This window comes from Cavia porcellus, unplaced genomic scaffold (assembly GCF_034190915.1).
Source record: "Cavia porcellus strain 051 isolate PalLab524CR breed Dunkin Hartley unplaced genomic scaffold, mCavPor4.1 scaffold_40, whole genome shotgun sequence".
In the NCBI taxonomy this organism is placed as follows: Eukaryota; Metazoa; Chordata; class Mammalia; order Rodentia; family Caviidae; genus Cavia; species Cavia porcellus.
In genome coordinates, this window is record NW_026947523.1 from 6,780,807 (window position 1) to 6,801,573 (window position 20,767).

The following is a 20,767-nucleotide window of genomic DNA, read 5'->3' on the forward strand; positions in this document are numbered from 1 at the left end:
TCAAGCAAGCTGGAATTCCTGGAGCTTGGCTGTGTCCCCTGAAATGGCCATCTCCTGAGCCTCAGCTCACACCAGCTAAACCCTATATACTAAAGGTGACCCAGCCCTGTGCTGGTCTTGAAAAGATCCACAAAGCTACCCAGCCTGGCTCTGCCAAAGTGGATTCTCAGCCAACCGTGGCCCTCGACAGAGAATGGGTGCCCACTTCTATGCTGCCACCCTCCAGGGTTGCCTAAGTCACAGCAATGATAAAAATAATGGTGGTGGTCTGGACAAGGTGGCACACACCTATAACCCCAGCACTTTGGGAGCCTGAGACAGGAGGATCAAAAGTTCAAGCCTGGCTTGGACGACTTAGCAAGACATTGTCAGAAAATAAAAAAATAAAGGATGGCCTGGGGATGTCACTCAATGCATGGGCCCTGGGTTCAATTTCAAAAAGATGATGATAGTGACGATGATGCTGAGAAATAGCCTGCATTTACTGAGCATTTGCTCTGTGCCAGGCACTATGCCAGCCATGGGGAGCTCACAGCCTGCTCAGGAAGAGGAGGGTGTGGACAGATCCTCCCAGTAACCGTCATAGGGCAGTGACACAGATGTCACCCGCGCACCCACCCGAACCGGGATCTGGGCTAAGCATCCTCCTAGCATCTCCGTGCCTTCACCTGGCCATCTGCCTTCTGCCGCAGAGGACACGCCAGCCCCACACACGAGTCTGGCCTACTCCTTGTGTCACTTTCTGTGGACTGAGCTAGAACTTCCTGTGATGATGGAACAGTTCTCTGCCAGTGCTGCTCAATGCAATAGGCCACTGGCCATGGACGGCTCCCATGCCCTCAAAGTGTGGCTCCAGGGACCAACGAACTGAACTTTTTATTCTACTTTTTTATTTTAGTGGGGTTTTTTTGGAAGTTTGGTTTTTATTTTTTTTACCGGTACCAGGGATCGAACTCAGGACCACGCACTTGGAAGGCAGGCACTTTTGCCACTGAGCTAAATCCTCAGCCCCTGTGGCCATCATGTCAGACAGCATAGTTCCGAAGGGCCTGGGTTTTATTCTCTTCTGGCAAGAATCAGCCTTGGTGAGCTTCCACAGAGTGAATGAATGAAGGGATGAAATGATTAACTGGTGCACACATGGGCCTCGGAGCCTCTCGATTATCCGTTCTCTCCCCTTCAAGCTGTGTGTTCTCTAAACCATGATTCTGGTTACCAGGGCAACCTGCTGGAAACGTGGGTTCTCCCCTCCTCTTTCTTTGAGGCTGGAAGGAACAACAGAGGTGGCTGCAGGAGGAGACGGAACAGTTCTGCCAGGGCAGATGAGGGTGGGGCTCAGCTGGGTTCACCTCTACCAGATAGCTGTACCTCGAAGTCAGGAACCCCAGGTTCTGCTCCCACTGTGGCCAGTTATTTCTTCGGTGACTTCTGTCGGATCTCTTGCCCTCTTGAGCCTCAGTGGCCCACGGGGAGGGAGGAACCAGTCTTTACGCTGCGCCTCTCCAGGCCTTTGTTATATTTTATTTTGAGGGAAGGTCTTGCTAACTTGCCCCCACTGAGCTCCTCCTGCCTTTGTGATCCTCCTGCCTCAGCCTCCCAGAGTGCCGGGATTACAAGCATATGCCGCCACACCGGGCTCTCAGCTGCTTTTCTAAATAGGGACCCTCCTGTGGTTTCTCCTAGCTTGAGGATCTAGAACTCTGTCACTGCTGCCTGAGTTCCACTCCAGCAGTGTTTTTCCTCTGAATTTACCTAACCCGGTCTCTCCTGGTTTGAGTGTCTGCTGCCCACTGGTGGCCAAAAGTGAGAATGACAACTGTGTATCTCCGCACATCCTTCCCAGCCAGGACTGCCTCAAGCCTACAAGCGGCCCCAGAGGATGAAGACCTCCAGTGTCCTGAGGTTAGTCACTCCCACGAAGAGGACAGGCCCCTGGATCTCTCTACCCTGGGTTTGTTTAGAGCTGTGTGATTTTGAACACCGCACTCGTTCCCTGAGCTCATTTCCTTCCTGTGAGGTAAGGGTGGGGTCGGGCGATGTGTTAAGTGACATCCACTCCAGAGTCACCAGCTTTCAATTCCCAAGCCCAATCACTCACTCGTGTCTCCTGCAGCCAGGGATCTGCTTCATGGCACCTTCAGCCAGGCCCCAGGCCCCAGTGAGCCCGATCCGTGTTAGCCCAGAAACTGTTTTCCCCCCGAGGCTGGGGTGGGAGACACACTTAGCATGCATGAGGCCTGGGCACCGTCTGAAAAAACAAAACACCTGTTGCCTTGGAATTGATTCCCTTGTTTATTTTCCATCCACGGATTTCCTTTGGTTTCCATATCAGCTCCTACCGTTCAGAGCTGCAGAGATGGACTCCCCATGGTTCCAGTGACACAGCCGGACACCTATGATTCCAGCCCCAAATTTGGAGCCTCTTCCACCCAGGGCCCTCTGGAAGGATTGTGGACTGAGGGTCTTTCAGTTTTTCATTTTGTTTTGTTTTTGGTGTTTCTGAGATGGGCTCTCACTGTATAGTTCAGGCTGGCCTCGAGCTCAGGCTGACTTTGAACTTACGGCAACCCTCGTGCCTCAGTCTCCCGAGTGCTGGGATTACAGGCGGGTGACTCCAGGCCCCACTCACGAGGGTCCTTTGAGGAGTCTGCAGCCTCTGCCTTCTCCCAAAGCTGGTCTGTCCTGCCAGCTCCTTTCCCACTCAGCCAGAGTGGAGAGCCACGGGGCAGAACAATGAGAGGCCTGTGCCGCCTCCTGCCACGGTCCAGACATTGTAGCCACTCCCACGCGGGGACCCTGTGCATTCTCCCTTCTGTCCTCCTGCTCTGGGCCAGGCCCAAACACACCCTTCCTTCCCTTCCTGATGGTTCCCAGATGGTGGGAAAGAAAAGCTTCAGGATCCTGCAAACCCTCCCAAAGCCTTTGAAACTGCAGTGTGTTTCAGCCACGTCACTCCCAGATCTCAGCAATGAGCTGGCTGAAGCCTCTGTTGTGACTTTGTACTGGAAGACATCTCTTCTTCTTATGAGGAAGACTCTTATTCAACCTTCAAAACCCAGTTTGGGATATAATTCAGTGGTAGAATGCTTGCCTAGCAAGCAGAATTGTCCAAATTTAATTCCTGGAGTCCCCACCTTCAGGAAGCTTTCTTAGGCAGCCTGCTTCCTTAGGAGTCAGGCATTCTTTTTGTTTGTTTGTTTGGCTGGTTTTTTTGTGACAGAGTCTCTCTAAGTCACTGCGTTGCCCAGGCTGGGCTCTGACAAGCAACCCTCCTGCCAGAATGCTGGGTTACAGGTGCATACTGAGGCACCCGCCAGAAGTCAGACATGCTTCAGCTGTTTTCAGTTTGGCGTACACAGGTCACTTACAGTGCACATACCTGTTTCCAGCTTGTGAGCTCTGTGGATGCAGGGGCTGCGTCTTTATCTCTGCATCTTTGGATCCTGGCCTAGTGCTGGGGTGGAGCAGTACTGACTTGCCTCTGTGGGGCTCCAGATGACGGCTACATGACACTCAGCACTTAGTCAGCATCTTCTTCCCCTCCACCTCCTTTGACAGTTACCACCATCAGTAAGGCTGGCGGAGAGGAGAGAAATGGAAATAAACCTGAAGTGAGCTCGGGGCAATGCAGGCACCGGCAGGGGTAGCGTCCTCGGGCCTGAGTCATCTGTGGTTTCAGAGCCTGGCACACAAAAGCACAAGGATTCACTTTTGTCAGGCTCAGACCTCCAGTTCTCCTAGTCAAGCCTTCCCACATACCGCAGCAGGTGGACAAGTCCTGCCTCTGTGGGTGGATATTGTCACCTGTGGTGCCCGTAATATCCCATCTGGGAGATTCCTTTTTCATATGTTTTGTGGGGTTTTCGAGATAGTCTCACGTGGAGTTCAAGCTGACCTTGAACAGCACAGGCAAGCCTGAAATTCACAGCGATCCTCCTGCCTCAGCCTCCTGAGAACCGGAATTACAGCTGTGTGTACCATACTCAGCCTCTTGCCTATTAAGAAGTAGAAAATTTTTCTTTCACATTAAATCCATCACTCCCTTCTATCACATGGAAAAACAAAATGATCTCTCCATATTTCATTTTGCCCTCCAGCAGTCAGGAAGCTCAGGACAATGAAGACAGCATTACAGCAATGTCTCAGAGTGAGAATACAGACGCCTCTCCTCTCACGATGGGGTTGTACCACCATGGAGTTGAAAAATGGCTAACGCCTTCACGCTCAGAATGTCTGCAAGTTTTTTGTGTTTTTAAGACAGAGTCTCACTATGCAGCTCTGGCTGCCCTTAAGTTCACTTTCTAGCCCAGGCTGGTCCTGAACTCACAATGACCCTCCTGCCTCAGCCTCCTGAGTGCTGGGATGGCAGGTGAGAGCCACCACGCCCAACTAAACCTGCTGTCCTGACTTCTCTATAAAAATAGAAATTCTAGCCCCCAGGGTCTGTGGGATGTGGCTGGACTGAGAGGGGGATTCCTCATGGGGAAACTGCCTTCTGGAACCTACTCTATCCCCGCCTCCCAAAAGAGGTCTCAAGAGCACTGCCTTTTAATGAGATGAGCAATTCCAGGCCATGTTGAGAAGGAGAAAGAGAGGGAGAGAGAAACAGACTGCCAGACATGAGTAACATCCTCGAGCCCCAGTGTCTGGAACTGAGGAGTCTTGGCTGGTGGTAAGGGGTGATGACTCCGGCCAGGCGGCCCCCTTGAGTGGGCAGGGGTGGGAGACTGTCCCAGAGCTGCACAAAGGCTCTGCCGGGTGCCAGGCCAGGGAGTGAGGGCAACTGCCCGGTGACAAATCTAAGGAGGCCCCAGTGCCTTGTTAGCAAACACAAAGTTGTGAGTTCGATCCCCAGTACCAAAAAAAAAAAAAAAAAAAAAAAAACAGAGCCAAGCATGGTGGCCCAGACCTACTATGCCACCTCAGGAGGGTGAGGCAGGAGGATCACAAGTTTGAAGCCAGCCTGGAATACACAGCAAGGCCCTGTCTCAAAGACTACTACTACTAATAATAATAATAATAATAATAATAATAAATTATTCAAAAAAAAGAAGGAAGACAAAGTCCTACAAAGTTGGCCAGGAAGTCTTTATTACTACAAATGAATGAAGATGGAAGCCCTCGGGGAGGGGGGAGGCAGGTTACCGCTCTGAGTCAAAGCAGCCACCGAAAGCTGCACATAGCAGGAGGCCTCCAGGGTGGACTTGAGGGTTTCGGGGGAAAGATCTGAGTCTGGGGAACTGGGATCCCCCCAGAAGCGCAGCACAGGACGGGAGGGAGGGAGGGAGGGCAGGCAGGGGCTCCTGCCCACCACCTCAGCCTAGGGGCAGCAAAGAAGGGGCAGGAAAGGCCCACAGAAAGGTCCTCACACCACTGTCCCGACTCGCACACGCAAGCACACACACACACACACACACACACCCTGCCTTCTGCTCTCTCACCCCTCTGCACAGCCCCGACCTCCCCGACACACTCTCAGACTCCAGGCCTGAGTCCCGGCAGGCCGGCCGGGCTACACCACGCTGGCACAGACCCTTTCCCCAGCTCCCAAGCACATACAGGGCCTGTGTCTTTGGGTGCAGAGAGGGGAGCTGGGGGTACCTGGGGGCTCTGTGGGGAAAAGGGGTTCCAGAGGCTCAGGGCAGGCAGGGGCAGCCACGTGTGACTCCAGCTAGAGGGACAGAATGCCAGGAAGCACAAAGGCACCGGAGCTAGTGGGAAATGTGTCTAGCGCTCAAGCGAGCAGGCCTGGGGTGAGCTGGCCCCACAGCCAGGGGCCTCCCCAAGCACCAAGGGCACTGCTGGGAGGGCATGGGCTGCAGAGGGTATGGCTTGGGGAACCAAGGGATCGTCCTCTCCCTGCCTTAAGGGTCTCTAGGATTGGCAGAGTGGGGAAGGAATGGGTGCCTGGCACGAGCGCTCGCCATCCCCAACACGAGGGCTCAGACCTCCAGGCCACCGAAGGCCAGGTTGTCTCGCACCATCAGTGTCTTGCGGAGATCTCGGTCCACCAGGGGTCGCTGCATGCGCCACTTGTGCGCCTCTTGCAGGCCTGGCTCGAAGTAGTAGATGCAGGCCCCGAAGCCCACCAGGATGAGCACGGAGATGACCAGGTAGACAGGCACGAACCAGTCCAGGAAGTGCGGCATCGCGGCGGCTCTGGCTGCTGAGACACAGGCCATGAGGGCTGGCGGAGGGGCCCTTTGTGTACCCACCCAGGGACAGAGAGACCCTCAGGGTCCCAGAGCCAGAAAACCCAAACATCATTTTACAGATGGGGAAACTGAGGTCTAGGAGTGGGGGTGGGGAGTGAACAGCAGGTGGTAGAGACCACACGCTGACTCAGCAGCCTGAGCCTCCTGACCTTGCACCCACCTGTCCCCATCACATGGGGACCCTGGACTGCAACCTATATGCTCAGCTACTATCTCTCCAGCATGAGTGCCCTTGGGCAACGTGCCTCACCTCTCAGGCCTCTGCTCCCTCTCCTGTGGCAGAGGAGAGTGACAGCAGTCCTCCTGCAGATTCCCTGAGGGGCCTAATCCCTGGAAAAGGGACCCTAGCAAAGAGAGCAGGTGGCACAATGCCTCCTCCTGTTTCCCTGCACCTGAGTCTCTGGACTGGGCCCTTCCGTCCCAGGTGAGTGGCTTCCCCAATACCTGGCATCCCAGGTGTAGCCTGGCGGAAGCATGGGAAACATACAGCCATCCCAGAGCACCTGCTTAACCGTCTGCACCGCCCAGTTTCAGAATTAGAAGGCTTTAGATGCAACTAAAAACTCAGGCAAGAGGCTTAGGGCCTTGGTTTCTATGTCTATAAAATGGGGTGATAACAGTACCCAGGTCAGAGAGCTTCTCAGAATAGCCCAAAGCTGTCCCCGCCCACTCCAAGCCAGCTCCCTTCTCACAGCCCACCCTGCATGCCGTCATGGAGCTGCTTGCCAGTCGCCTGGTGCCTGTCACACAGTCCCCTCCTTTGCCCCTGCTCTCATGTCCGCATTTATACTTCAAAAGCCAGGCAGAGGATCATCGCTCCAGGAATGGAAACAGAGGGGCCCTTTAACCCCCCAACCCTCTCTGAGCATAAGAAAGCAGTGGGCTGGAGCGCCCCTTCTGCCCTGACCCTCAGGACAGGCCCGTGGGGTAGAAGGCACTGTCCACAGCTCACAAGCTCCCTGCCATGGTTACCCTGCTGGGAAGGGGCAGAGACCCCAAGCCCCAGGGATGTTCCAAGGCCTGAGTTCTGCCAGGCAGAGAGAAACAACTAAATGGGTTGAAATGGACAGAATCACCCCTGTCCCCGGCTTCTGGGGATGGGAATCACAGGATGGATGAAATGACTTCAGTGCAGGCTGAGGAAAAGCCCCAGATCCTCTGTCCCCAATCCTGAGCTCTTCCTGCCCCTCTGTTCCCAGCTAGGCTGTGACCGGGGAGGGGGGGGCACTTCCTGCTCTTGCATCTATCTGGGGCTCCCCCTGGGTTCCCAGTGGCTGTTCTGAAACACGGACAGCAGCTTAAAGCCCCCTATTCATGGAGGAAAAAAAACAAGAGGGCCCTAAGCGTCCAAAGTCAGGACTAGCACACAGAGGCAGGCTGGCCTGCTGGACACCCCCCCCCCCCGCCCGCCGCCCTCCTACCCAGTTGCCTTGCCGGAAATTAAAGAGAGAGTCCAGGGTGGCAAGATGCTGCTGGTGGAGGGAGGAGGGGAGGGACCCTCAGGCAGGAGGTTGATTCAAGGACCCAGGTGATTGCTGAGTCCCTCCAGGCCTGGCCAGAACCACCACCACCACCCCCAATTTTTTCTGGCTTCGACATGTAAATGAGAGGCTGGGCAGAACAGACCCATGTTAGCTGCAATGCTGTAGCCCTGCAAGGCAGAGCTCAGGGTTCCAAATTTCTCTGACCCTGTGAACAAAATTCCAGGTATTCTGAGCCAGACAGGGGACCCCAAGACCTTTTTCTGGCATCCTGGGGGACTGGTCTAAATGGACACACAAAACCCAGCCCTCTGTGATACCTTGGACCATTCCTCACCGTCTCTGGGCTTCAGGGTTCCCCTGCACACTGCACGGTGAGGATGGAGGTCACCAGATGGTCTCTAAGGATCATCCAGGCCCGTCCCAGCCAGGGTCCTGCCTGCAATGGCGTGCAGGTTGCAGAACCCCCTCCCTGCCTCCCACGACCCTGGCATCCCTCGGTGTTCCTGCCGTGCCTTCAGACCCACCTCAGGGCCTGCAGATGCCTGCGCCGGGGCTCTGCGCTGAGCAGCTCAGCGTCGGCCCAGGGACTCAGTCGCAGCTGCTGTCCCCAGAGACACTGCCATCTGTGGCCACTCTAGGTGCTGGAGGCAGAGATAGGATGACGCTGATGCGCTCCCCCCCCCCCCCCTGAGAAGACAGAACTTCTCAGGCCCAGGGCTCTGACTGGGATAGAGGGGTATAGTCCTGGGCTGACTCAATACCCTGGTACCTCTCCCTACCCATCAGAGACCCTTCCCTCTACCCCCACTCTCAGGATGGCAGGAGGCAGGGCCTTTCTCAGCCAATCAACAGCCTAGGAGAGCAAGGGCTTTCTCCTTTGTTGCCCTGGCAACCAACCTCCTTTTCTGGATCCCTCTGCTGTGCACATGGTATAGCAGATGACAAGGAGGGCAAATTGGGGAACTACAGGAGGGATGAGGGGTGCTCAGCAGACTGCTAAGCCCCAGGGCTGCTGGGCCCAGAGAGGAGAGAGGATGCCAGCTGATAACTGGGAATGGTTGGCGGCTGGCTGATGGGGAGTAGGGAGGGACTGGGGCATGGCAGGGGGCAGGGACACAGGAGCAGTACACTGACCTAATGATAGTTAAATGTCACACGGGAAAGACCCAGCACTGAGACTGTGTCTGGCCCAGCGGAGCCCCGAGTCATGTGCCAGACACTGCTTTCAGGGCTTTATTTCCATTAATTCATCCAAGGTCACTTCGAGATTTGAGGGTTGGAGCTCCTCAGACCGGGGTTCCGTCTGCAGTGCTCACAGCTGACAGGCACTGAGCACCCCCATGCCAAGGCCTGGCCACACACAGTACTTTACTTGGTCCTCCCCACAAGGGTACTAGGGAGCTGGGGGCCTTAAGGGGGCTGAGGCTCCGAGGGGCAAAGCTGTTTACCTTCTCCTTCTAGGTCGCTCACCTGCTCCGACTAAGCTGGGGTGGGGCTGGGAATGGGGGTTCCATCCCCAAACCTGGATCCTGCCCTGGCTGTGGCTGCAGTGTCCTCTGGGCGCCTGGCACTCTGGAGCTTCCATAAACAGCAGGGGTTGTGGTCTCAGGAGAGAGCAGGGCACCCCCAGTGACCCACAGGGCGGGAAGTGGCTCCCAGGAGCCGCATCTTCAGAGTCCAGCCCCAGAAACCTGAAAGCAGGCAGGTGTGAAAGGCTGGGGTGCAGTGGCTTTGGGACCCTCAGTCCCCAGCCTGCAGACCTTCTGTGACTCTGAGTTCACAGAGAGATTTCTTTTTAATTCACAGTAAAATATACAACTCTAGGGGTACATTTTTGTCTACTACATACACACCCGAGTCGCCACCATCTGGACTGCAGTATAGGATATGTCCATCACCCCAGAGAAGTCCCTCCTGCCTCTCGCACTGGGGTTAGGGGTAGACAGTTCGTGGCAGGGCATGTGCCCAGTGTGTGGGAGGCCCTGGTTCCATCCCCAGCCCTGGAAAAAAAAAAGAAACAAAAACCCACAGCTCCTTCCCCAAAAGAACACATTGCTCTGCTGCTGTCACTGTGGACTGGTTTTGTATTTGGGTGGGGCCACAAGGAGCAAAGCCATCACTGTGCTTCTTAACAGTTCGGGTTGGGGGGCTGGGAGGAGTTGGGGCAAGGGTTACCTGGGGCAGCACTGAAGCTCAGTGATGAGTATGTCAACACCTTGATTTTGATGGCACCTTCTAGGTCAAAACCTCAAACTGTATACAGTGGCTTGTGTTTGTTTGTTTATAATGGGACCTTGTTATGTTGCCCAAGCTGGCTTTAAATTCCTGGACTCAAGAGATCCTCCTGCTTCATTCTCCTCAGTACCTGTCAGTCTCCTCAGTACCTGGGGCTGTAGTGGTGCCCTGCTAATCCGTATTTCTTATACATCGATTATACCATGATAAGTCTGTCAAACATACCATCAGTGGCCCGTAGGTATTGTTTTGGTCACTAATTATTTATACAAAACCGTGGGAAGCTCAATGTATACTGGAGATAAAGCCAGGACTCCTCCTCTTAAGAGTGGTCTTTCTAGACCCCACCTGCTCAGTTACCCCTGTGCCTCGTCATGCCCTAAGGTCTCTCTCCAGGGTCTCACAGAAGCCAGCTTTTAAAATGCTGGCCCTAGGGCTGGGGATTTAGCTCAGCAGCATAAGTGCCTGCCTGGCAAGCGTAAGGTCGTGAGTTCAATCCCCAGTACCACAAAAAATAAAATAAAATGTTGGCCCACAGGTCTCTCACAAGTGCACCAGCTCTGGGTGTCTGTGACCAAGACCCTCGGGCCAGTCCCTGTTCTTCATGGCAGGATGGAGCCTACACACTCTATCTTCTGTGCCTCCCTGGCTGCTCCTGATGGCCTCACTCGCGGTGTCGCCAACTCCCTGGAGCCAGATAACACCCTAGAGTCCTGCTCCCCACACTCAGCACCAGCCCTGGCCCAAGGCAGGCACTCAGTGCCTGTTGATTGAATAAGTTTCAGCTTTGCCCTCCCAGAGAGTCCTGACCAGGTCCAGAGCCTTTCCATGCCCTGCAACTCTCTAAGGACATCAGCCAGTAATCTGGCCCTTGACCTCCTATCCAGTCTTCTCTCCTCCTCTGAAGCCTCCTTGCCCCACCAAGTCTCTGCAGCTGTGCTTCCTTCCCTGAAGCCTCTGCTCCTCATGGAGTCAAACACCGCCCCCAACAGGAAGCAGCTCCCACCCCCGGAGCAGGCCCCCATTTGGCCTCAAGAGATCAGGCCCCCCCCTGGGCTCAAGAGATCCTCCTGCTTCATTCCACTTGCCCTCAAAGGTGCTGGCTGCTACCTGACTTCTAGGGAATCCCCTCAGCATCTCATGCCACAAGGAATCAAAGCCCCATGTGTGCCAGGGCAGAGGCTCCATGAATCCATTTACTTCCTGCTCTTTCTGAGCAAGACAATCCATTCTGCCTGCAGTAACAAGGATTTGAGGTAGACAGGCGTATTCCCCTGCTGTCCTGAACATCACAACACTGAGCACACTATCACCGCGGGGTCACCCCACTGCAGGGTTTGTCAGTGATTCCTGGTTTATCTGTATTTCTAGGGTGGGGCATTGGGTCTGGAACTGAACAATGAATGCCTGCTGAGAATGGATATAAATCAATCCATGCATTCAGCAAATATTTAGCGGGCAATGTGGATTCCAGGCACTTTTTAGAATGACCAAGTTGCTGACCTCAGGTATCTTACATTCTAGTTGGAGAGACAGACACTGAACAAGTAATTCTCAGTGCCTGTTACAAGAACCAGCATGCTATGGACCCTGAGCAGCTCTGCTTGTCTCTTGCCAGGTAGGCCAAAGAAGCAAGATCCTGACAGCTCTTTACCTGGGCTATTTCTGGAGCCTGTGTTTGCAGACAAGGACTTTAAGGGATGAGCATGCTGGACAAAGAACAGGCATGCTAACCACTCATATAATCCTGAACACCCACTAAGCTACACAGGCGTTCCCAGTGGGGCTTGCGGGACTTGGAGAAATAATGTAAGATGAAGTTCCAGATGCTGCTTTTATAAATTAATGAGTCCTTCATCTCTTTCCAGAGTTGCATGTCTTCTGCCAGCATCCAGGACAGTAAAGAGTTAATGTATTAGTTTATAAGAAGGAGAAAATCAGGCTGGGGCTATAGCTCAGTGGCATAAATACCTGCCTGGCAAGCGTGAGGTCCTGAGTTCAATTCCCAGGACTACCCCTCATGCCCCAAAAAGAAGCAGAAAGTCTCAGATGGTGGATGATTCTTGACCATGACTTGTGAAGATTAGTTTGATGGAGAAAACAGAGCAGAATAGCAGAGCAGGCTGATGAGTAAAGGCACAGCTCAGTGGTGGAGTACTTTCCTAACGTGCAAGAGGCCCGAGGTTCAATCCTTGCACAGCGAAAAAGGGAAAAAAGGGGGGAAGTATGTATGAGAGAGCTTGCTGTTTTAAGTAAAGAGCAGCCCAGTGACACACAGGGCTATGCTGTGCCTCTGCCCCTCTTGAAAAAGAAGGTATGGGGGCTGAGGATTTAGCTCAGCGGCGTAAGCACCTGCCTTGCAAGCAGGCGGTCGTGAGTTCGATCCCCGGTACCGATTTAAAAAAAAAAAAAAAAAAAGGTATGGTTCCTTTAACAGGGTCCCATTTCCCCCCCTCCCCGTCCGAAGCCCCGCCTAGGGATGGTCACGTGTCCCCCACGCCCACTCGGGGCGGGGCTCGGAGAGGTTTGAAAGGTCGGCGCGCGTTTGGAGAGCAGCGGTTTGGCCTACCCCGAAAATGTCGGTGTTGCGGCCCCTAGACAAGTTGCCTTGCCTGAACACAGCCACCATCTTGGTAGGTGCTTGCGGCCTGGCACCCCCGCTCTGCCTTCCTTCCTTAGTTGCGTCTCAGCAGCCCTGGGCTCAGCGCTCCTTAGGACCGGCGCACGCTGTTCCGGCCAGTGGGTTAGGGTTAGGGTAGGCGGGAGAACCATGCTCTGAGCCAATCAGAATAGCGACTGTGGGGGAAGGCGGGGGGCAGTGCTCACCACTAGATGCGCGGTAGAGGATTTCTCAGCTTATGATTGGTGGAGGCGCAGGGCGCCCGCTGGCCTAGTTGGTTTTCTAGTGACCCCAGGCCAGACTCTGCAAGTTCCTGTCCCCTGCACGGTCAGACGGAGCGGGGAGTGAGTGCTCGCGGGAGCCTCCTCATGGGCGATGGGTCCCCTGGACCACTTCGGCTGTGACCTGACCCCCCAGAGAGGGCGTCTCGGCGCCCGGCTCTGGACACCGCCCCGCCCAGGTCCCCACCGGACACTTCGTCTTCCCTCAGCTGGTGGGCGCAGAGGATGCACTTCTGCAGCAGCTGGCAGACTCAATGCTCAAGGAGGACTGCGCGTCCGAGTTGCGGGTGTAAGTAGCCGAGACTGGGTGTGAGGAACAGTTTAGATGCTTGATCGACTGTTGTTGAATTAAGATGCAGGATTCAAGCCAGAAGTGGTGGTGCACGTCTGTCATCCCAGCACTTGGAAGGCTGAGGTAGGAGGGTCTGAGTTTGGTGCCAGCCTGGACTACATAGCAAGAGTGAGTCGCAGTAAATATATAAATGATTTTAAAAAGCACACCCCTCCCACACCGGTACTGGGGATTGAACCCAGGCCTTTTCACTGAGCTGTAGCCCCAGCCCTGTTATTTTAAGGCACAGTCTCACTGAATTTCCCAGGCTTCCTGTGAACTTGTGATCCTCCTGCCTCTCAGGGTGCTATGGTTACAAGCCTGTGCCACCACATCCAGCTTCAAGAAAACTTCCAAGTGGAGAGGATGCTAGAAATGTCTCAAGATAGTAAAAATTCAGTGCAGTAGCTAGGAATGTAGCTCAGTGCAAAGGCCTAGCACCACAAGCCACAAAACCAAATCGCTTACACTTGTGGAGCAAAAACAAGATGGAATTATGAGTAAAAATAGTTCTCTCTTCACAGCTTCAGCATTCAGTTGCTAACAAGAACTCCCCCGCCCCACCCCCTCAGCCACAGTGGCAGCTTCCTCAGCCTGCGTTCAGTTAATGATGATGACAACCAGGTGTGATGGCGCACACTTCTAACCCTGGCACTTGGGAAGCTGAGGCAGGAGGATCGCTGCAAGTCAAGGCCAGCCTGGGCTACATAGCAAAACCCTGTCTCAGTACAAAACAAAAACACAAAAAATAAAATAAAAACAAAAAGAGCTGGGGTTAAAGCTCAGTGGTAGAGCAGTTGCTCGCCTAGCATAATGAGGCCCTGGGTTCAGTCCTCAGTGCCTCCAAAAAAAAAAAAAAAAGAAAGGAAAAGGTGTGTCTAGAGTTCAGCCACTTTTTTCAGTTCTACTTCATTTTGCTTCTGTTCCACTCAGTTTAAATTAGTGCTGTTACTCTGGTTGTTATCTGCATGTGCGTACATTATGTGCATGTAATTTCTAGGTGTCTAGACTTGAGGGTTGTGTTTTAAACTTCTGTAGTTATTGTACTTTTTGGTATTTCTCAATTATAGTCGGGGAAAAGGGTGATGAGTACACTAACTGTGAGCAGAAGTAGAGGCTCCAAGGAAAACCTGGGTGTAGCTCGGTGGTTGAGCGCTCGCATAGCCGCGGGCGGCCTCTTCTGCAGAGGGTGGCGGGTGACACTCACTGAGGGTGGGCCTGCAGCTTTGGACCTGCACTTGCTTGTGTTTCAGTCACTTGGCCAAGTCCCTCCCTTTGCCCTCTAACGTGAACCGACCCCGGATTGACCTGGTCGTGTTCGTGATTAATCTTCACAGCAGATACAGGTGAGAGCCAGGGCTCAGGCAGAGCGGGCTTGGGAGGGTGCTGGGATGGGCCTCCCTGGCGATGTGAGGAAGGACAGGGGTGAGAGGCTTCCTGGGGTGGACCTCAAAGGTGAAGAGGAGGAGCCAGCGGCCACTGCGCACACAGACAGATCCCGATGGTGCCTTCTGCTCATTTCATTAGCCATCTGTCTTTCCCTCTCCTCTACCCCTTTGTCTTCCTGTGGTACTAGGATTCAACCTGGAACCTTTGCACTTGGTACCAGGGATCAAACTCGTGACCTCGCGCTTGCCAGGCAGGCCCTTCTTTTCTTTTTATTTTTTAGGTATTTTTGAGAAAGGGTTTTACTATGTAGTTTTTGCAGTTCAGGCTGGCCTTGAACTCACTTTGTAGCCCATCTTGAACTCACAGCAATCCGCCTGCCTCAGCCTCCCAAGTGCTGGAATTACAGGCATGTGCCACCATGCCCAGCCACCCTTTTCATTTTTTATCTTGAGCCCGGGTCTTGATAAGTTTCCCGGACTGGGTTCCAACTCATGCTCTCCCTAACTCGGCTCCCAGGGTGCTGGGATTACAGGCATGCACCACCAGACCTAGTTTAAGTGTCAGAGACCTACTCTGTACTCCTTATAGGGGCTCCAAAGTGAACAAAACAGACCCCTGTCCTCAAGGTGCCCACATCCACTGGGGACGAAGCTGGACTTCGGCTGGACAGGGGGAGTCCCTGGTCATGTACTGTGAAGGAAGCGGTGTTGGATAGTAGGAGCCCAGGACCCTGGAGAGCAGCCCGTAGGGGTAGGAGGTGAGGGCGGACTTTCAGGTGAGGCGGCAACTGCATGGAGCCCTGACCTAGGAGGAGTTAGACGGGGGGAGGCGGCATGAACCCCTCCAGGGGCCGGCGACTGAGGTGAGGCAGGGCTCAGGGCCAGCAGGAGACTGTCACAGATGGGTTGGGTGCTGAGGAACAGCTGTGAGGAGGCACCAGGAGACCCTGGAACATGGAGATAGCAGATGCATGCGGCATCAGGACTGGCTCTAGACCTCACCACCCAACTAGTTGGAACTAGTTAACAGTGGGGAGAAGAGAAAGAACTGAGATTTGTGGTGATCGCCTTATAATAGTGAAAAATTAAAGATCACTTAACTACTCATCCCTGGGAAAATAGGTTATAATAGCTGTGTATTCATTCTAAAGGATGTGACAGATTTCTGTGTACTTTCATTAGTCAGTTTCACGTTACCATAGTAAAATATCAGAGGCAGTGTCTTAGTTACTTTATGCTTGTCACTGAGACAAAATACCTGAAGCCCAAAGTTGGGAAAGGAAAGATTTATTTCTTACAGTTTTGGGAGGTTTCAGTCCACACTCAGTTGGCTCCAAGACAAGCGGTCATGGCTGGACCGCAGTTCATGGCGGCTGCAAACAGCAAAGCTCAAACCAGCAAAGAGCAAGACACACCTTCTTCCTGCCATTACATCACATCCTGGCTCCACCCCTATGTGGGTGGAGCACTGACACCCTCAATCCAAGCACTATACCATGAACCATCACAAATGAACAATGCAAACTCATGAGGCCTGGAGGCCACAGACATAAACCATGACAGGCAGGCTACTTTATAGAAAAGAGAGGTGCACGCCAGTGATACCAGCACTCTTGAAGGCTGAGGCAGGAAGAGCTCAAAGTCAAGCCCAGCCTGGACAATTTAATCACTTAGCAATCTAAAAGGGCTGGGGATATAGCTCAGTACTAAGTCTCAAAGTTCAATCCTCAGGGGCTGGGGATTTAGCTCAGCGGCATAAGCGCCTGCCTTGCAAGCGGGCAGTCATGAGTTCAACCCCTGGTACTGATTAAAAAAAAAAAAAAGTTCAATCCTCAGTACTGCAAAAAAGAAAAGAAAAAAAGGAGATTTATTTTGCCTCACAGTTGTGGAGGTGTCAGGTCAAAAGGCCGCGTCTGGTGATGGCCCTCATGCTGGCAGTGGTGAGAGAGAGAGCACAGGTGTAATCTCTTCCTCTCCCCGTGGAAGCCCAGGATTCAGCCCAGAGCTCCTCTCATCCCAAACACCCCGAAGCCCATCTCTAACCAGGGACCTCTCCACTTTTTTAATAGTGCATCATGGGAATTGCATTTTATCTGGGGGTCTCTGTGAGACCAGTCCCAATTTAGCATTGGCCAGGTTCTTGTACCCAAGAGGTAGACACCTAAACAACCTGCTGTCTTTGCATGAGCAAGCAAGAAGTTGTAAGAGTCACCCCCTCTGTCTCCTCTGGGGAGCTGGGGTGGGGGGTGTGCTGGGAGAGGAACGTTTGCTCTCTGCATCTGCCCCTGGATTTACTATTTGATTATGTTACAAGCATGAGTCGCTTTGCGATGGAAAGTAGCTTTGGGGTTTGTTTTTTAACTAAAGGACAGTGTTCCCTCAGGGGTGTTTCTGGGACCCTCTTCTCGCCCCCCCCCCTCGGGTTGGGGAGCAGGGGCTTCTCCTGTCCCTGTGGTGAAGTTCTGTTGTCTCCTTTGTTTTCTCTCCCGGCCCCCGCAGCCTGCAGAACGCAGAGGCGTCCCTGCACCACATGGACACCAGCTTCTTCCTGGGCAGGGTGTGCTTCCTGGCCACGGGTGGTAAGTGTGCCCCTCCTCACCTGTCACCCCCGAAGGAGAGCTGCAGCCCTGGTGCCACAGGACCTGGCCTCCCAGTGTGAGCGGTAACCGCTGCTGCCCGGTCCTGCAGCTCAGAGCCAGACCCCACCTCTGAGACAGGCTTGGGCTCTCTGCCTCTGCCGCTGTGTCTAGAGCACCCCTGTTGCACTCAATCCTGGAGTCAGCTGTCGTTCTCTGGCAGCAGAAGTGGTGACCATTGGCGCATACTGAGCTCTCACTGCACCAGTCCAGATTTACCACCGCCTTGTTTTCTCTGTCATGACCCTTTGCGGGAGGTCGCAGCTCAGTTCTGTAACTGAGGAGATCGTCATGAGGTTAAGCACTTTGCCCGCGGCCCTGCGGCTAAGTGCTCACTCTGATGCCTTTGTCTCACTAACCCTGCGAGTACTTCAAGACTCAGCTCCTGCATTCCTGTGGGCACCTAGGGGGTGACATGTGTGATCTGTCTGCCTCTCGCGCTAAACTGTGACCTTGAAGGGAGGACCCGGTGTAGCTCACCCTCGGTAAGCACTGGTGAATAAAAAGCACCCGTGACTTCCCGGTGGGGATTCACTGGTGCTTCAGTCACTCCACAGGCCAGGCGCACTTCCTGTGGCATCCTGTGCATGCACAGAGCACTCCCTGTAAGCCCAGTCAGCTTTGTTGTCTAATTGATGGTCTCGGCTGCCCAGGGAATGTGTAGATCAGGACTAGTGAGAAACTGCCACATAAGAGGGCAGTGATTGCTTTGCCTGATGGCCCCTGGGTGCAGCCTGCAGCTTTCTGGCCTCTTTGCAGCCGGGCAGGACAGCCACTGCAGTGTCCACCACAACACGGTCAGGAAGCTGGCCCGCACCTACCGAAGCCCCCTGCTCTTCTGTGACCTCGAGGTGAGCACACTGATTGCAGTGGCAGGTGTTACACTGGGGTACAGGGAAGGGCACGGGAAAAGGACACTCCAGGAATGCCCAGGTGAGGTGACTCTGATGCGTAGGGTGTCACAAGATCCTGGGTCCTCTGCTCAGCCTCCTGTGGCTTCTCTGCACCTCGGGAAGTCTCGTGTGTCCACTTGGGATCTGGACTGGTATCTCGCTGCCCTGCTTCTGAGACCAGGTGCCACGTGTGTTCTGCTAACCCGTGTGTCCCCATGTCTCCTTAGTAGTCAGGGTGCCTGATGTCCCCCAGCCCCCTGCCGGCTCTGCCTTCCAGAGTGCTGGGGTCACAGGCGTGCACCTCCATACCCAGGTTTCTTTAGTTTGTTTGCAAACTGGGTGACTGTTTTTAAAACCCACCATGGATCTTATGGACAGAATCCTGAAGCCCTCGCACACTGGAAGCGCCTCCCCTGCCAGACTTTCCTCAGAGCAAACGGGGGAAGTTGTCACAGCTTGTAAGTTAGTGCCAGCCAGCTGCTATCCAGCTGCCACTCCACCGTAGTCTGCTGACGTGTGGCTTGAATAAGCCACCTTCCCCTGGAGGCTTCCCCTCTGCCTTAGTTTTCTTTCCTCTAATTGGAGAACCATCTGTGTTCACAACTCTTGAGCCTGTGTAGGTGGCCATGCACCTGCTAAACTTGTCGCAAGCGGTGCAGTTCCGTGTGTGGCCGTGAGGTGGCAGCCCATACCAGGTCCAGGCCCCTTCTAGCCTGAAAACTGTCTGAAGAAGAGACTTGTGTAGGAAGCAGAGGTCCAGCCCTTTCCAGCCTGCATATGGGCTGCAGAACTGGCCTTTCAGAGCCTGGACTTGCGCCCTTCAGAGGAAGCCCACCGTGCTCGGGCCCTCAGAACTCCACAGGGCTGTGCGTTCTTCCCAGAGCGCGCCCTCCGGTGGCAAGAAGCATAGCCGGGGAGGCGTGACCCGGCCAGGGGTGCTTGCAGCAGGACACACAGGTGGTGTTGACGCTGGCCCTGACCCCTCAGAAGCTAGAGACAAAGTGAGAGTCAGACATGTAATGCTGGCAACAGCAGGAGGATTTGCAGGGGAGCGGTCATGACCGTGGTGAGACCTGGGCTGTTGCCTTGTCTCTGAAGAGGGTGTGTGGCCAGGAGGGGGCCTGGCCAGCAGGAGGCAGCTTGGAGCCTGAAGATGGGCTTTGGGGCAAAGGCCAGAGGACTTTGCTCGGGAGGATTCATCCAACAGCTACTCCTCACATATGCTCGTTAGCCACTGTAGGCACTGGGGCGCAGCACAGAACACAGGGAAAACCCTGGTGTGGGGCAGTGATGGCACCTGTGGCCTCCAGCTTCCCGGGAGGAGCAGGTGTCCCATCTGGACATTTGAGCCCAGAAACTTAGACCGGCCCAGGTACCATAGTAAGAGGTGTAGCCCTGTGGTGGAGCACATGAGACCCCAGTGCTGCAAAGGGGAGCGGGGAGGAGACCCAGTGGAGGAAATGGGGTGAGATTCAGACCAGCCTGATGCGAGCAGACTTGTGGGAACAGAGGCCCTTCTGAGCCCCAAGGAGAGGCCGCTGAGGGAGAGGTAGGAGGTGGGAGCAGCCTGGGCTTCATGGTGGCCGTGGAGGAGGGCAGTGGGCTGGCCCATCACACTGGCTGTTTCCTGGGAGGAGGGGACAGAATGTACTGACAGCCAGACATGAGAGGTGACAGAAAGGTGAGTCAGGGGCGGTAGTAGTTTCTGGCCTTCGGCAGCAACGAGCAGAACTGCGGGGCCAGTCCAGGGCCTCTGGTGTGACACCGTGAGACGAGGTGGCCAGTGACAGTCTGAGGGGAGGCTCAGCTCACAGCTGCGCACAAGAGAGGTCAGCAGTAACTCACATGATGTCAGTGAGGTGGCGTCAGAGCCGCAGAAGGGGATGTCACCGAGGGATCAAGTGTGGGAGGCAAAATCCAAGACCGAGCCTGGAAACCCAGGAGGGACAGTGTGAGGTGGCAGGCGCCACAACGGGAGTGTTTCACGGGGGCGGGAACACAGGGGTCGCATTCCGGTGACCGAGAAGTCCCCACTGGATGTGATGCTAAGGAGGTCATGAGTGACAAGTGGTGGGGTGCAGGTTGGCGCCCCGTCGCTGCCCGGCCTGCTCACAGCCTTGCCCGCCTTCCCTGCAGGTGGACGCCTTCCGTGCCAGCCTGGCACAGCGCCTGGTGCGCATGCTGCAGATCTGCGCCGGCCACGTGCCGGGCGTCTCGGCGCTGAACCTGCTGTCCCTGCTGCGGGGCTCCGAGAGCCCCCCACCCGAGGAGCTGTGAGGGCCCCGCTTGGCTGCTCCCTCCTACCCCGCACCCGCCCTGCCGGAGCTGGCTCCTCACTGCAGGACACACAGGTCACCACTTAGGATTTCACTGGAGCAAAGGTGTGGTGTCCAGAAAGGATCTGAGAATCAGAGGTGGCATCCACTGTGACTGTGCCGATGAGGAGACGGACCTAGAACTGTTGGGGGGTGGGCGAGCTGTGGACTGCATGAGCTGAGAGGGACCCCATTTTCCTGGAAAACTGGTTGTTGCCCCAGGAGCCACAGTTTCCTCGGGTAAACAGAGATGGTCTGCTCACCGCCGTGTGTCACAGTGAGGGTGAGTGCGTTTGCTTGTTGGATCTCAAGGTGCCAGTGAGAGGTGCTCGGGGAACACCGCTATTTGCAATCCAGCAGAGCTGAGCT

General features: G+C 54.6%; 2 protein-coding genes across 10 annotated transcripts; one reads left to right on the forward strand and one right to left on the reverse strand.

Moving 5' to 3' along the window:
* Positions 1 to 5,074: 5,074 nt before the first annotated feature.
* Positions 5,075 to 8,488, reverse strand: Smim45 (small integral membrane protein 45). 7 transcript variants are annotated; one of them, XM_063243811.1, is made up of 3 exons: positions 8,224 to 8,488; positions 8,034 to 8,063; positions 5,075 to 6,163 (listed from the first exon to the last, which is right to left on the reverse strand). In XM_063243811.1, exon 3 carries the CDS (start codon positions 6,147 to 6,149, stop codon positions 5,943 to 5,945), a length of 207 nt encoding a protein of 68 aa, XP_063099881.1. In that variant the 5' UTR covers positions 6,150 to 6,163; positions 8,034 to 8,063; positions 8,224 to 8,488; the 3' UTR covers positions 5,075 to 5,942. The 7 variants fall into 7 exon arrangements, with proteins under 7 accessions (XP_063099881.1, XP_063099880.1, XP_063099875.1 ...); XM_063243810.1 differs by having other exon boundaries at positions 5,075 to 6,166; positions 8,034 to 8,135; XM_063243805.1 differs by having other exon boundaries at positions 8,017 to 8,135.
* Positions 8,489 to 12,409: 3,921 nt separating this feature from the next.
* On the forward strand, positions 12,410 to 20,662 carry Cenpm (centromere protein M). Of its 3 annotated transcripts, XM_003470525.5 has the most exons (6): positions 12,411 to 12,567; positions 13,045 to 13,124; positions 14,420 to 14,512; positions 17,054 to 17,133; positions 17,950 to 18,041; positions 20,220 to 20,662. In XM_003470525.5, the coding sequence occupies exons 1-6, from the start codon at positions 12,511 to 12,513 to the stop codon at positions 20,358 to 20,360; spliced, it is 543 nt and encodes a 180-aa protein (XP_003470573.1). In that variant the 5' UTR covers positions 12,411 to 12,510; the 3' UTR covers positions 20,361 to 20,662. The 3 variants fall into 3 exon arrangements, with proteins under 3 accessions (XP_063099873.1, XP_003470573.1, XP_013008644.1); XM_063243803.1 differs by lacking the exon at positions 17,950 to 18,041 and having other exon boundaries at positions 12,410 to 12,567; XM_013153190.3 differs by lacking the exon at positions 14,420 to 14,512.
* Positions 20,663 to 20,767: the final 105 nt, after the last annotated feature.

Coding starts and splice junctions, on each gene's coding strand:
- Cenpm (XM_003470525.5), top strand. CDS start 12,511: ATGTCGGTGTTGCGGCCCCTAGACAAGTTGCCTTGCCTGAACACAGCC. Junction 12,568..13,044: donor TGAACACAGCCACCATCTTG/GTAGGTGCTTGC, acceptor GTCTTCCCTCAG/CTGGTGGGCGCAGAGGATGC. Junction 18,042..20,219: donor TGCTCTTCTGTGACCTCGAG/GTGAGCACACTG, acceptor CCTTCCCTGCAG/GTGGACGCCTTCCGTGCCAG.